Source organism: Salmo salar, chromosome 14, assembly GCF_965601325.2.
Source record: "Salmo salar chromosome 14, fSalSal1, whole genome shotgun sequence".
Lineage (NCBI taxonomy): Eukaryota > Metazoa > Chordata > Actinopteri > Salmoniformes > Salmonidae > Salmo > Salmo salar.
In genome coordinates, this window is record NC_138304.1 from 104,241,098 (window position 1) to 104,256,097 (window position 15,000).

The 15,000-nt window shown below is 42.4% G+C and overlaps 3 protein-coding genes across 3 annotated transcripts in view; 2 read left to right on the forward strand and 1 right to left on the reverse strand.

The window, feature by feature from the left end:
- The window catches only part of LOC106570723 (acetylcholinesterase collagenic tail peptide), a 41,203-nt gene extending 41,123 nt beyond the window's left edge, over positions 1-80 (forward strand). The window contains exon 6 of the mRNA XM_082961425.1: positions 1-80. This exon is cut by the window's left edge and continues 132 nt beyond it. The gene's annotated coding sequence lies outside the window, so the exon portion shown is untranslated.
- A 2,643-nt stretch (positions 81-2,723) lies between these two features.
- Positions 2,724-10,317, forward strand: fkbp14 (FKBP prolyl isomerase 14). The gene is made up of 4 exons (XM_014143201.3): positions 2,724-3,046; positions 3,256-3,407; positions 9,428-9,555; positions 9,802-10,317. Exons 1-4 carry the CDS (start codon positions 2,853-2,855, stop codon positions 9,958-9,960), a joined length of 633 nt encoding a protein of 210 aa, XP_013998676.1. The 5' UTR covers positions 2,724-2,852; the 3' UTR covers positions 9,961-10,317.
- A 1,826-nt stretch (positions 10,318-12,143) lies between these two features.
- Positions 12,144-15,000, reverse strand: part of wipf3 (WAS/WASL interacting protein family member 3) — a 30,728-nt gene continuing 27,871 nt past the window's right edge. Inside the window, exon 9 of the mRNA XM_082961362.1 lies at positions 12,144-13,724. Within this exon, the coding sequence (XP_082817488.1) occupies positions 13,702-13,724 (23 nt within the window). The 3' untranslated portion in view covers positions 12,144-13,701. The remainder of the gene's footprint in view (positions 13,725-15,000) is intronic.

Below are 15,000 nucleotides of genomic sequence, written 5' to 3' on the forward strand. Positions count from 1 at the left end.
CTCTCCACGTTGTGGTCTATAATTCAGCTCTGTTCTGGAGTGTTCCATAAAGAAGGATTGAATTGTCTGCAGCACTTTTCAAAGCGATGCGGTGGGGGGGGGGGGGGGGGGGGAACCGTAGCTCCAATATGACAGACTGTGTGTACCTATGAAAAACGAAAACATTTTTCCTCTAAGCTACTATTGGGGGGACAGCTTTGGCCACAGGAGACCCCTGTATTCTGTCTGGATGGGTTTGGCCGCATGACTATGGCTGTGTGACAGTATATTCCTGTAAGCTACTATTGGGGGGACAGCTTTGGCCACAGGAGACCCCTGTATTCTGTCTGGATGGGTTTGGCCGCATGACTCTGGCTGTGTGACAGTTCTAGTGGCTCTACGCTGGTACCTCTGGCTGTAGCACTGTTAAGCGGATATTAAGAGGCACGGGTGCTAATTGTGTTAAGGTATACAGTAAGTTATACAGTATGATTGTAATGTGTATAAGCTAAAATATCGCAGTAAAATTAAGCTTGATGTTTCAATATCCATTTGACATGCATCTCAACAACAACAACAAAAATGTTTGTATTTTACCATGTCCAGCATGTGGTCCCGTGTGGCTCAGTTGGTAGAGCATGGTGTTTGCAATGCTAGGGTTGTGGGTTCGATTCCCACGGGGGACCAGTATGGGAAAAAAATAATAATAATCTATGAAATGTATGTAAGTCGCTCTGGATAAGAGCATCTGCTAAATGACAAAAAATGTTTTAAAAAAAAACGTAGCTATAGCAACCTCGGACCACTTGTATGAATTTAGACTGATATTTAAATGTGACGGAGCTGTTGACTGTTAATTCAATGATGGTCTCTTTACCAGTCCTCTGCAGAATGAGTGAAGCTGCATTCTGTAACTTTAGCTTCCTCGCTACGCTCTGAAAAAAAAAAAAAAGAAAGTGTAAAAGTTGGAACAAAATAAAGTTATTGAGAGCGATGCCGTAGGGTAACCGTTTTACGGTCTCTGAAGAAGAAATACATGGTGTGGTTCTTTGAAGAATCATACAAAAATCCCCCAAAAAAACAGAAATGTTTTGTCTCCTTCAGGACCCGGAATTGAATAGCCCTGCTGTAGCGTTTTAAGCCTTATTTGCATATTTCACAGGGTGGCTTTTCAGTGAATTTTAGGTATCATTACCACCCAGGACTTTGTTTTCTAGTGACAGAGACATCGTTTTTTGCATTCTTTCATTTTCAGTCATGTAAGCGAGATTCAAAGTGAATATGTCTTTATTAAAAATTCCAATATTTTAAGACAATACATATTTCATATGTATTCAATTTTTAATAACGACATATTCACTTTGAATCTCACTTGGTGAAGTCAGGCCAGTATGCTGTGTATTATGAAAGGGACACATCTGCAGGCTTCCATACATTTTCAAGAACCTTTTAGAATTTTGAAGAACCGTAGATGCCAGGTCAAGAACCCCACGCTTCACTCAAAGGTTCTTTATCGGGCAAGAGTTCTCTAAGGAACCTTAAGAGCTGAGGAAGAACCATTTTAAGAACCTTAATTTTTTTCCCAGCATTATTAAAGAGTACTATTCAGCCAAGATTGTCTTTACAAAGAAGGGTCTGATAATGTATTTATGCAAATTAGGAGTGTGTAAATAGCTCTGCTTGACGTATTTAACCTTTATTTAATTAATTGAGAACAAATGATATCTTACGATAAGGACCTATTTGTATTTATATATGTATGAAGTGACTATAATGGGTGTGCTGCAGCTACATGTTGATGCTTTTGTGTAGGATCTACTGTAGGGTATACTGTAGGATCTACTGTAGGGTTTACTGTAGGGTCTACTGTAGGATCTACTGTAGGATCTACTGTAGGGTCTACTGTAGGATCTACTGTAGGATCTACTGTAGGGTCTACTGTAGGGTCTACTGTAGGATCTACTGTAGGATCTACTGTAGGGTTTACTGTAGGGTCTACTGTAGGGTCTACTGTAGGATCTACTGTAGGATCTACTGTAGGGTCTACATCTACTGTAGGATCTACTGTAGGGTCTACTGTAGGATCTAGTGTAGGGTCTACTGTAGGATCTACTGTAGGATCCACTGTAGGGTCTACTGTAGGGTCTACTGTAGGGTCTACTGTAGGATCTACTGTAGGGTCTACTGTAGGATCTACTGTAGGATCTACTGTAGGGTCTACTGTAGGGTCTACTGTAGAATATGACTCTTGATGCTCTGGTCTACTGCAGAGTAGGGCTATGTGCAATCATTTTAGCCTTTTAGCCATAATATTTATTTATACATTGTGTGAATTGTAGTGAGTTTATGGGCTATTTTATAAAATAATCTGATGTCGAACTGTAGCCATTGATGAAGTATGTGAATGTTACACTAGCATGATATAAATTCAATAGCACACATTGTTTCATCTCTCTCCATATAAAGTTCAATTCAACCAGCTTTAACCAAAATGAATAGGTGATGGTCTGTTTATGATTTGTCTACCTGAGAAATATGAGTTAAATTTAAAAAAAATAAAAAGTAAATCGAAGTTTCAAAATGCATCCACGTGTTGTTGATGTGTGTTTTATCGTTGACATGTCTGTAATAATTTGAAGGTTTCGACATTGAAAGACAACAGAACGACCACGCCCATGAAGGCGAGGAATATGCAAATATACAACCAATCAAACGTACACTTCCTGGAACAACTTGCACGATGAAACGTCACTTGCCACGTCTTGACACCGCGGACGCGCTTGTTCCACTGAGTGAGGGGTTCTACAAGGTTTTCAGAACTATCTTTTCTCCAAGAAAAACCTATCATTTTTTTTGCTGATATCAGTTCTGAAATGTTCCTGGCTTGTTTGAGCTGGTTTTGCACCTCGCTGCTAGTGTTCGTCAGTGGAGGGAAACTTCCAGAAGCCGAGGTAAAAATCACAGTTCTGCACAAACCTTTCCTCTGTCATCGCAAGTCCAAGTACGGAGACATTCTGCTGGTACACCATGAAGGATATCTTCAAAATGGAACTAAGTTTCATTCCAGGTTAGTTTCTTATGAAAACAACAATTGAAGGAAGGGTTTCCTGAACAAAGAAACGGTCAGATACATGTTTTTGCTGCTGTCTTTAAAAAAAAGTGTGTGTGTGTGTGTGTGTGTGTGTGTGTGTTTTGTGTGTGTGTGTCTGTCTGTGTGTTTGTGTGGTGTGCGTGCGTGCGTGTATGTGTGTTTGTGTGGTCTGTCCGTCCGTCCAGCTACTCCCAGGGAGACAAGCAGCCTGTCTGGTTCACTCTGGGTATTAAAGAGGTGATAAAGGGATGGGACAAGGGTCTGCAGGGGATGTGTGCTGGAGAGAAGAGGCGCCTCGTCGTACCTCCCGCCCTCGCTTACGGCAAGGAGGGGAAAGGTAGGCTACACACACACACATATATATATATACACATATATATATATATATACACATATATATATATACACATATATATATATATACACATATATATATATATATACACACATATATACACACATATATATATATATATACCACACACACCAGGCGGTGCCACTGTACTAAAGTCACTTCACTCAACACCCAGCATCACTGCAATGTACATAGATGACACCCACCCTGAATGGCACTAATGAACTTCCTCTCTCTCTCTCTCTCTCTCTCTCTCTCTCTCTCTCTCTCTCTCTCTTCTCTACGGCATCGTTGTAGGGTAGAAACGTTGCATGAAGGTTGTACTACTAACTACTGCTCTGTGACGTCTTCCCAACGTGGAGCATGTGAACTATGCTGTGAGCGTGTGAACTGTGCTGTGAGCGTGTGAACTGTGCTGTGAGCGTGTGAACTGTGCTGTGAGCGTGTGAACTGTGCTGTGAGCGTGTGAACTGTGCTGTTCTTTGCTCTGGTAAGCACACCCACTATCTAACCCTCACCTACTTCTGTGCTTCTGTTATAACCATAGCCTTAATCACTTTACAACACTTTGTTATTTCAAGAATGTTCCAGTGTTGGCACATCTTGGGTGTGTTTTCACATATAGTCCTCTTTTTTTTATTTATAATAACCAATCTCAGTCCGCTTTAAAATAAAGTGAACTCTGGGTAAAAAAAAAAAGATCAAAATAACTCAGTTCTGTTTGAATGAGAACTCAACTCTCTTTTCCAGTTCACTTCACCTATGTTGTGGTCCGTGTCCTCTTTGCATTCACATTGCTATGTTTTAGAAAGGAACCAAGATATTTTTCAAACATTCACTCAATGCACTCTGGGTTTTTACTAAGTGCTGGACAAGCTGTTCCATCAGAATGTTATCGGACAGCTAGATAAATATACAGCTAGATAAATATACAGCTAGATAAATATATAGCTAGATAAATATATAGCTAGATAAATATACAGCTAGATAAATATATAGCTAGATAAATATATAGCTAGATAAATATACAGCTAGATAAATATACAGCTAGATAAATATACAGCTAGATAAATATATAGCTAGATAAATATACAGCTAGATAAATATATAGCTAGATAAATATACAGCTAGATACATATACAGCTAGATAAATATACAGCTAGATAAATATACAGCTAGATAAATATACAGCTAGATAAATATACAGCTAGATAAATATACAGCTAGATAAATATACAGCTAGATAAATATACAGCTACATAAATATTCAGCTACATAAATATTCAGCTACATAAATATTCAGCTACATAAATATTCAGCTACATAAATATTCAGCTAGATAAATATTCAGCTAGATAAATATATAGCTAGATAAATATATAGCTAGATAAATATTCAGCTAGATAAATATTCAGCTAGATAAATATTCAGCTAGATAAATACACAGCTAGATAAATACACAGCTAGATATTCCTACTTAAATTCTATAAGCTAATAGATTGCATTTCGTTAAAATATGAGGCATAATACTTTGTAATCAGAAGATACTATTAACATGTAAATAGTATCGGTAAGAGAATAAATAGCAGAAGAATAACTGCAGAACATAATGCTGTAATTGAAAATTGTTCACCCAATGTAGGCTACTGGCCCTTTAAGAGCTAGAATTTATGTTGTAGCCTTCCTTTTATGTTGTGATTCTTATGAAACTCTCTTAGCCTATAGCGTTTCACTGTAAGGTCTGTACCTGTTGTATTCGGTGCATGTGATCAATTTCATTTGATTACATATTACAAACAATCTGAAATAAAAACGGCACACGTTTTTCACTCGAACCTGGACATTATCATCTTCGCTCTTTTGTGACACCGATGTGAAGGGTTATAACAGTAGACTAGTGTGAGGGGTTATGTCAGTAGTCTAGTGTGAGGGGTTATATCAGTAGTCTAGTGTGAGGGGTTATATCAGTAGTCTAGTGTGAGGGGTTATAACAGTAGTCGAGTGTGAGGGGTTATAACAGTAGTCGAGTGTGAGGGGTTATAACAGTAGTCGAGTGTGAGGGGTTATAACAGTAGTCGAGTGTGAGGGGTTATAACAGCAGTCTAGTGTGAGGGGTTATAACAGTAGTCTAGTGTGAAGGGTTATAACAGTAGTCTAGTGTGAAGGGTTATAACAGTAGTCTAGTGTATGGGGTTATAACAGTAGTAGTGTGAGGGGTTATAACAGTAGTAGTGTGAGGGGTTATAACAGTAGTCTAGTGTATGGTGTTATAACAGTAGTCTTGTGTATGGTGTTATAACAGTAGTCTAGTGTGAGGGGTTATGTCAGTAGTCTAGTGTGAGGGGTTATGTCAGTAGTCTAGTGTGAGGGGTTATGTCAGTAGTCTAGTGTGAGGGGTTATAACAGTAGTCTAGTGTATGGTGTTATAACAGTAGTCTAGTGTGAGGGGTTATAACAGTAGTCTAGTGTGAGGGGTTATAACAGTAGTCTAGTGTGAGGGGTTATAACAGTAGTCTAGTGTGAGGGGTTATAACAGTAGTCTAGTGTGAGGGGTTATAACAGTAGTCTAGTGTGAGGTGTTATGTCAGTAGTCTAGTGTGAGGGGTTATGTCAGTAGTCTAGTGTGAGGGGTTATAACAGTCTAGTGTGAGGGGTTATAACAGTAGTCTAGTGTATGGTGTTATAACAGTAGTCTAGTGTGAGGGGTTATAACAGTAGTCTAGTGTGAGGGGTTATAACAGTAGTCTAGTGTGAGGGGTTATAACAGTAGTCTAGTGTGAGGGGTTATAACAGTAGTCTAGTGTGAGGGGTTATAACAGTAGTCTAGTGTGAGGGGTTATGTCAGTAGTCTAGTGTGAGGGGTTATAACAGTAGTCTAGTGTGAGGGGTTATAACAGTAGTCTAGTGTGAGGGGTTATAACAGTAGTCTAGTGTGAGGGGTTATAACAGTAGTCTAGTGTATGGGGTTATAACAGTAGTCTAGTGTATGGGGTTATAACAGTAGTCTAGTGTGAGGGGTTATAACAGTAGTCTAGTGTGAGGGGTTATAACAGTAGTCTAGTGTGAGGGGTTATAACAGTAGTCTAGTGTATGGTGTTATAACAGTAGTCTAGTGTGAGGGGTTATAACAGTAGTCTAGTGTGAGGGGTTATAACAGTAGTCTAGTGTGAGGGGTTATAACAGTAGTCTAGTGTGAGGGGTTATGTCAGTAGTCTAGTGTGAGGGGTTATAACAGTAGTCTAGTGTTGAGGGGTTATAACAGTAGTCTAGTGTTGAGGGGTTATAACAGTAGTCTAGTGTGAGGGGTTATAACAGTAGTCTAGTGTGAGGGGTTATAACAGTAGTCTAGTGTGAGGGGTTATAACAGTAGTCTAGTGTATGGGGTTATAACAGTAGTCTAGTGTGAGGGGTTATAACAGTAGTCTAGTGTGAGGGGTTATAACAGTAGTCTAGTGTGAGGGGTTATAACAGTAGTCTAGTGTATGGTGTTATAACAGTAGTCTAGTGTAAGTGGTTATAACAGTAGTCTAGTGTGAGGGGTTATAACAGTAGTCTAGTGTGAGGGGTTATAACAGTAGTCTAGTGTGAGGGGTTATGTCAGTAGTCTAGTGTGAGGGGTTATAACAGTAGTCTAGTGTGAGGGGTTATAACAGTAGTCTAGTGTGAGGGGTTATAACAGTAGTCTAGTGTATGGGGTTATAACAGTAGTCTAGTGTATGGGGTTATAACAGTAGTCTAGTGTGAGGGGTTATTTCAGGAGTCTAGCGTGAGGGGTTATTTCAGGAGTCTAGCGTGAGGGGTTATGTCAGTAGTCTAGCGTGAGGGGTTATAACAGTAGTCTAGCGAGAGGGGTTATAACAGTAGTCTAGCGTGAAGGGTCATAACAGTAGTCTAGCGTGAAAGGTTATAACAGTAGTCTAGCGTGAAGGGTTATAACAGTAGTCTAGCGTGAAGGGTTATAACAGTAGTCTAGCGTGAAGGGTTATAACAGTAGTCTAGCGTGAGGGGTTATAACAGTAGTCTAGTGTTGAGGGGTTATAACAGTAGTCTAGTGTTGAGGGGTTATAACAGTAGTCTAGTGTGAGGGGTTATAACAGTAGTCTAGTGTGAAGGGTTATAACAGTAGTCTAGTGTGAGGGGTTATAACAGTAGTCTAGTGTGAGGGGTTATAACAGTAGTCTAGTGTGAGGGGTTATAACAGTAGTCTAGTGTGAGGGGTTATAACAGTAGTCTAGTGTGAGGGGTTATAACAGTAGTCTAGTGTGAGGGGTTATAACAGTAGTCTAGTGTGAGGGGTTATAACAGTAGTCTAGTGTTGAGGGGTTATAACAGTAGTCTAGTGTTGAGGGGTTATAACAGCAGTCTAGCGTGAAGGGTTATAACAGCAGTCTAGCGTGAAGGGTTATAACAGCAGTCTAGCGTGAAGGGTTATAACAGCAGTCTAGCGTGAGGGGTTATAACAGTAGTCTAGCGTGAGGGGTTATAACAGTAGTCTAGCGTGAAGAGTTATAACAGTAGTCTAGTGTGAGGGGTTATGTCAGTAGTTATGTCAGTAGTCTAGTGTGAGGGGTTATAACAGTAGTCTAGCGTGAAGGGTTATAACAGTAGTCTAGTGTGAGGGGTTATAACAGTAGTCTAGTGTGAGGGGTTATAACAGTAGTCTAGTGTGAGGGGTTATAACAGTAGTCTAGTGTGAGGGGTTATAACAGTAGTCTAGCGTGAGGGGTTATAACAGCAGTCTAGCGTGAAGGGTTATAACAGTAGTCTAGTGTGAGGGGTTATAACAGTAGTCTAGTGTGAGGGGTTATAACAGTAGTCTAGTGTGAGGGGTTATAACAGTAGTCTAGTGTGAGGGGTTATAACAGTAGTCTAGTGTGAGGGGTTATAACAGTAGTCTAGTGTGAGGGGTTATAACAGTAGTCTAGTGTTGAGGGGTTATAACAGTAGTCTAGTGTTGAGGGGTTATAACAGTAGTCTAGTGTTGAGGGGTTATAACAGCAGTCTAGTGTTGAGGGGTTATAACAGCAGTCTAGCGTGAGGGGTTATAACAGTAGTCTAGCGTGAGGGGTTATAACAGTAGTCTAGCGTGAGGGGTTATAACAGTAGTCTAGCGTGAAGAGTTATAACAGTAGTCTAGTGTGAGGGGTTATGTCAGTAGTTATGTCAGTAGTCTAGCCTGAGGGGTTATAACAGTAGTCTAGCGTGAAGGGTTATAACAGTAGTCTAGTGTGAGGGGTTATAACAGTAGTCTAGTGTGAGGGGTTATATCAGTAGTCTAGTGTGAGGGGTTATATCAGTAGTCTAGTGTGAGGGGTTATAACAGTAGTCTAGTGTGAGGGGTTATAACAGTAGTCTAGTGTGAGGGGTTATAACAGTAGTCTAGTGTGAGGGGTTATGTCAGTAGTTATGTCAGTAGTCTAGTGTGAGGGGTTATAACAGTAGTCTAGCGTGAGGGGTTATAACAGCAGTCTAGCGTGAAGGGTTATAACAGTAGTCTAGCGTGAGGGGTTATAACAGCAGTCTAGCGTGAAGGGTTATAACAGTAGTCTAGTGTGAAGGGTTATAACAGCAGTCTAGTGTGAGGGGTTATAACAGCAGTCTAGTGTGTGGTGCTGGAATAATGACAACCCAACCTGGTGAGCCTCTGTGTTCACATTCTCCTACGGAACCGGACCGGATAATTCAGGAGAACCGAACTCTGACCACCATTTGAGATGGTCTCAGTTCGGTTCACCTCTGGGGCTCTTTTTCACTAACAAAATCTGAAAAGGACAAAGTGTGAAAACACCCTTACATGGCTTCCTCTCCTTGTCTCCTTTCCTTGGTCCACTCTTACTGGCTAGGTGAAAACAAAGTCCTAGTAGGGATTAGACATATTTTCTTCAGCTATCCCTCCTTTTTAGAACAAATACAAATGTTGTATGTATTAGAACTGAGTCCCGGTCTAGCATTCCAGTGACCTCTGATCCTTATGTTGTTGCCCCCTGAACTCTTGACCTCAGGTAAGATCCCACCAGAGAGCACCCTGACTTTTAACATCGAGGTGATGGAGATCAGGAATGGACCCAGGTCGCATGAATCCTTCCAGGAAATGGACCTCAACGATGACTGGAAACTCTCCAAGGACGAGGCGAGAACACACACACACACACACACACACACATAGTAACATAATGCTGTCTGTCATACTTAAAAACAGGTAAATGGATCTTCTCTCTGTCACAAACACGGACACGGACTATTTGTCCACAGTTATACCATGTGAAGGGATTCTCTCTCTCTCTCTTTCGTTCTCTTTCTGTCACACAGACAGACACACACACACACACACACACCTTATTTTATGTCCTGACTGCATGCTCCCTTTTCCTCCCAGGTGAAGGAGTACCTGAGGAAGGAGTTTCAGCGTCATGGTTACCCTCCCAACGACACCCATCATGAGCAGATGGTGGAGGACATCTTTAAGAAGGAGGATGAGAACGAGGATGGCTTCATCTCGTCCAGAGAGTTCACCTATAAACACGATGAACTTTAACCTCTGACCTAATCCCCTATACTTACGGCACAGAGCGTGGTCAGGTCAAACTTGAGGCCTTACTTAGTCCTATTTCTGTTCTTGGGTAAAAGTTGCTCCTAGTTGCACAGTTCTAGGATCAGTTTATGTTCCCCATATTGAACCGGTGTAGAACGTAGGAAACTGACCTTAGATCAGTGTTAAATGGCAACGTCCTCTTACATCCGTCCAACACGGAATCAGGTTACATGAAAATGATATGATCGTTCTTACATTAGACAAGCTGTGTGAAATTGTGATGCTTTTGTGTGTGTGATATTTTTGGTTAAAATGTATTTTAAAAGTTCGTTAATAAACCGTTTATGAACCATTGTTGAATATTTGGTTAAGCATTGTTTAACTGTTTTAGAGCCCTGCCTTTTTGTTTTATATCTACACTATCAAATGTTTTTCAAGAACCTTTCCAGAGATATATATAATGTAAAAAATGAATCACAGGATAACATATTTGTGATATAGTTTATAACAACATATTAGTGGTACATTTGTTTGTTTTTTACTGAATGTATTTTGTGTACACTTTTTGGAGAGTGGGGGGGGGGGGAAATCAATAAAGTGACTGCCATCTTTTTACACAAAACAATAAACGTATTCACTGGTAATACTTGAGAATACCTTATCACGTTTAGCCACTAGGTGGTACTGTTTACTAGTGTCAGCGTTGATGAGACTGGACCACCTTATCACGTTTAGCCACTAGGTGGCACTGTTTACTAGTGTCAGCGTTGATGAGACTGGACCACCTTATCACGTTTAGCCACTAGGTGGTACTGTTTACTAGTGTCAGCGTTGATGAGACTGGACCACCTTATCACGTTTAGCCACTAGGTGGCACTGTTTACTAGTGTCAGCGTTGATGAGACTGGACCACCTTATCACGTTTAGCCACTAGGTGGCACTGTTTACTAGTGTCAGCGTTGATGAGACTGGACCACCTTATCACGTTTAGCCACTAGGTGGCACTGTTTACTAAAGTGTCAGTGTTGAGACTGTAACACCTTATCACGTTTAGCCACTAGGTGGCACTGTTTACTAAAGTGTCAGTGTTGAGACTGTAACACCTTATCACGTTTAGCCACTAGGTGGTACTGTTTACTAGTGTCAGCGTTGATGAGACTGGACCACCTTATCACGTTTAGCCACTAGGTGGCACTGTTTACTAGTGTCAGTGTTGAGACTGGACCACCTTATCACGTTTAGCCACTAGGTGGTACTGTTTACTAGTGTCAGCGTTGATGAGACTGGACCACCTTATCACGTTTAGCCACTAGGTGGCACTGTTTACTAGTGTCAGCGTTGATGAGACTGGACCACCTTATCACGTTTAGCCACTAGGTGGCACTGTTTACTAGTGTCAGCGTTGATGAGACTGGACCACCTTATCACGTTTAGCCACTAGGTGGTACTGTTTACTAGTGTCAGCGTTGATGAGACTGGACCACCTTATCACGTTTAGCCACTAGGTGGCACTGTTTACTAGTGTCAGCGTTGATGAGACTGGACCACCTTATCACGTTTAGCCACTAGGTGGTACTGTTTACTAGTGTCAGCGTTGATGAGACTGGACCACCTTATCACGTTTAGCCACTAGGTGGTACTGTTTACTAAAGTGTCAGTGTTGATGAGACTGGACCACCTTATCACGTTTAGCCACTAGGTGGCACTGTTTACTAAAGTGTCAGTGTTGATGAGACTGGACCACCTTATCACGTTTAGCCACTAGGTGGCACTGTTTACTAAAGTGTCAGTGTTGAGACTGTAACACCTTATCACGTTTAGCCACTAGGTGGCACTGTTTACTAGTGTCAGCGTTGATGAGACTGGACCACCTTACCATGTTTAGCCACTAGGTGGCACTGTTTACTAGTGTCAGTGTTGATGAGACTGTAACATTTCAATAACTTTTCAAGTTTCTTCAAGTGCAGTCGCAAAAACTATCAAGCACTATGATGAAACTGGCTCTCATGAGGACCGCCACAGGAAAGGAAGACCAAGAGTTACCAGCCTCAGAAATTGCAGCCCAAATAAATGCTTCAGAGTTCAAGTAACAGACATATCTCAACATCAACTGTTCAGAGGAGACTACGTGAATCAGGCCTTCATGGTCGAATTGCTGCAAAGAAACCACTACTAAAGGACAACAATAATAATAAGAAACTTTATTGGGACAAGAAACACGAGCAATGGACATTAGACCGGTGGAAACCTGTCCTTTGGTCTGATGAGTCCAAATTTGGGATTTTTTATGGTTCCAACCGCTGTGTCTTTGTGAGACGCAGAGTAGGTGAACGAATGATCTCCGTATGTGTGGTTCCCACCGTGAAGCATGGAGAAGGAGGTGTGATGGTGCTTTGCTGGACACACTGTCAGGGATTTATTTAGAACTGAAGGCACACTTAATAAGAGGTTAACCAGCCTGGCTACCACAGCATTCTGCAGCGATACGCCATCCCATCTGGTTTGCGTTTAGTGGGACTATCATTTGTTTTTCAACAGGACAATGACCCAACACACTTCCAGGCTGTGTAAGGGCTGTTTGACCAAGAAGGAGAGTGATGAGTGCTGCATCACATGACCTGGCCTCCACAATCACCTGACCTCAACCCAAATGAGATGGTTTGGGAAGAGTTGAACCACAGAGTGAAGAAAAAGCAGCCAACAAGTGCTCAGCATATGCGGGAACTCCTTCAAGACTGTAAAGCATTCCAGGTGAAGCTGGTTGAGAGAATTCCAAGAGCGTGCAAAGCTGTCATCAAGGCAAAGGGTGGCTACTTTGAAGAATCTCAAATATATTTTTTTTATATATATATATTTATATATATATATATATATATATGAGAGAGAGAGTGAGAGAGACAGAGAGAGTGACAGAGAGAGAAAGACAGACAGCGAGAGAGAGAGAGAGAGAGAGAGAGAGATTGAGAGAGACAAAGAGAGAAAGACAGACAGACAGAGAAAAAGACAGACAGAGAGAGAGGGAGAGCACAGAGAGAGAACAGAGAGAGACAGAGAGAGACATATATATATATATATATATATATATATATATATATATACAGTATATATTTAAGCAATAAGGCCAATATGACCAATATACCACGGCTAAGGTCTGTTCCTTCGCACGACACAATGCGGAGTGCCTGGATACCGCCCTTAGTCGTGGTATATTGTCCATATACCGCAAATCCCAGAGGTGCCTTCTTGCTATTATAAACTGGTTACCAATGTAAAATAAATGTTTTGTCATACCTATGATATATCACGGCTGTCAGCCAATCAGCATTCAGGGCTGGTACCACCCAGTTTATCAATAGATATATATATATAGTGAGAGGGAGAGAACACTGTTGGGTCAACTCTCCTGACACACATTCAAAACATTCCACACTGGAGAAAGTTGGAGGTCACATATCCTGCACTGGGTGTGACACAGTAATGTATTAGCCACAAGATCTCACACACACACACACACACACACACACACACACACACACACACACACACACACACACACACACACACACACACACACACACACACACACACACACATACCACACACACAGTCTCAATTATCCGTCTATGAGCATGGCCCCTGGGGACAGAGGAAGAGGATAATGTGGGGTGGAGAGGATGTGTTGGGCCAGCTGTTAGATGTGTGTGTGTGGGGTGGGGGGGGGGGGGTCCATGTTGTCTCACTGCATCACCATAGCTGTGTCCTGATCACTGGGGGGAGGAGAGAGGAGATGATGGGGGGAGGAGAGAGGAGAGGATGGGGGAGGAGAGAGGAGAGGAGAGGATGGGGGAGGAGAGAGGAGAGGATGGGGGAGGAGAGAGGAGAGGAGAGGATGGGGAGGAGAGAGGAGAGGATGGGGAGGAGAGAGGAGAGGATGGGGGAGGAGAGAGGAGAGGATGGGGGAGGAGAGAGGAGAGGATGGGGGACGAGAGAGGAGAGGATGGGGGAGGAGAGAGGAGAGGATGGGGAGGAGAGAGGAGAGGATGGGGAGGAGAGAGGAAAGGATGGGGGAGGAGAGAGGAGAGGATGGGGAGGAGAGAGGAGTAGATGGGGAGGAGAGAGGAGAGGATGGGGGGAGGAGAGAGGAGAGGATGGGGACGAGAGAGGAGAGGATGGGGGAGGAGAGAGGAGAGGATGGGGAGGAGAGAGGAGAGGATGGGGAAGGAGAGAGGAGAGGATGGGGGAGGAGAGAGGAGAGGATGGGGGAGGAGAGAGGAGAGGATGGGGAGGAGAGAGGAGAGGATGGGGAAGGAGAGAGGAGAGGATGGGGGACGAGAGAGGAGAGGATGGGGGAGGAGAGAGGAGAGGATGGGGAGGAGAGAGGAGAGGATGGGGAAGGAGAGAGGAGAGGATGGGGGAGGAGAGAGGAGAGGATGGGGGAGGAGAGAGGAGAGGATGGGGGAGGAGAGAGGAGAGGATGGGGAGGAGAGAGGAGAGGATGGGGAGGAGAGAGGAGAGGATGGGGAGGAGTAAATCACTAAATCATTTGAATAGGAAAATTAAGACAAGAGCTGACACACACACAAACACACACACACACACAAACACACACAGAGACATCCACGCAAGCAGTGCAGTGAATTCTGAAAATACTCAGACCCCTTGAATTTTTACACGTTGTTACGTTACAGCCTTCATCAATCTACACACAATACCCCGTAATGACAAAGCAAGAACAGTTTTTTAGAAATGTTTGCTAATTTATTACAAATAAAAACCTGAAATATCACATTTACTTAAGTATTCAGACCCTTTACTCAGTACTTTGTTGAAGCACCTTTGACAGCGATTACAGCCTTGAGTCTTCTTAGGTATGATGCTTCAAGCTTGGCACACCTGTATTTGGGGAGTTTCTCCCATTCTTCTCTGCAGATCCTCTCAAGCTCTGTCAGGTTGGATGGGGAGCGTTGCTACACAGCTATTTTCAGGTCTCTCCAGAGATGTTTGATCAGGTTCAAGTCCGGGATCTGGCTGGGCCACTCAATT

Bases quoted from the DNA above. Each gene is read 5' to 3' on its own strand.
- fkbp14 (XM_014143201.3), top strand. From the start codon at position 2,853: ATGTTCCTGGCTTGTTTGAGCTGGTTTTGCACCTCGCTGCTAGTGTTC. The intron at 3,047-3,255 runs GTTAGTTTCTTA...CCGTCCGTCCAG, and splicing joins GGAACTAAGTTTCATTCCAG to CTACTCCCAGGGAGACAAGC. The intron at 3,408-9,427 runs GTAGGCTACACA...TCTTGACCTCAG, and splicing joins TTACGGCAAGGAGGGGAAAG to GTAAGATCCCACCAGAGAGC.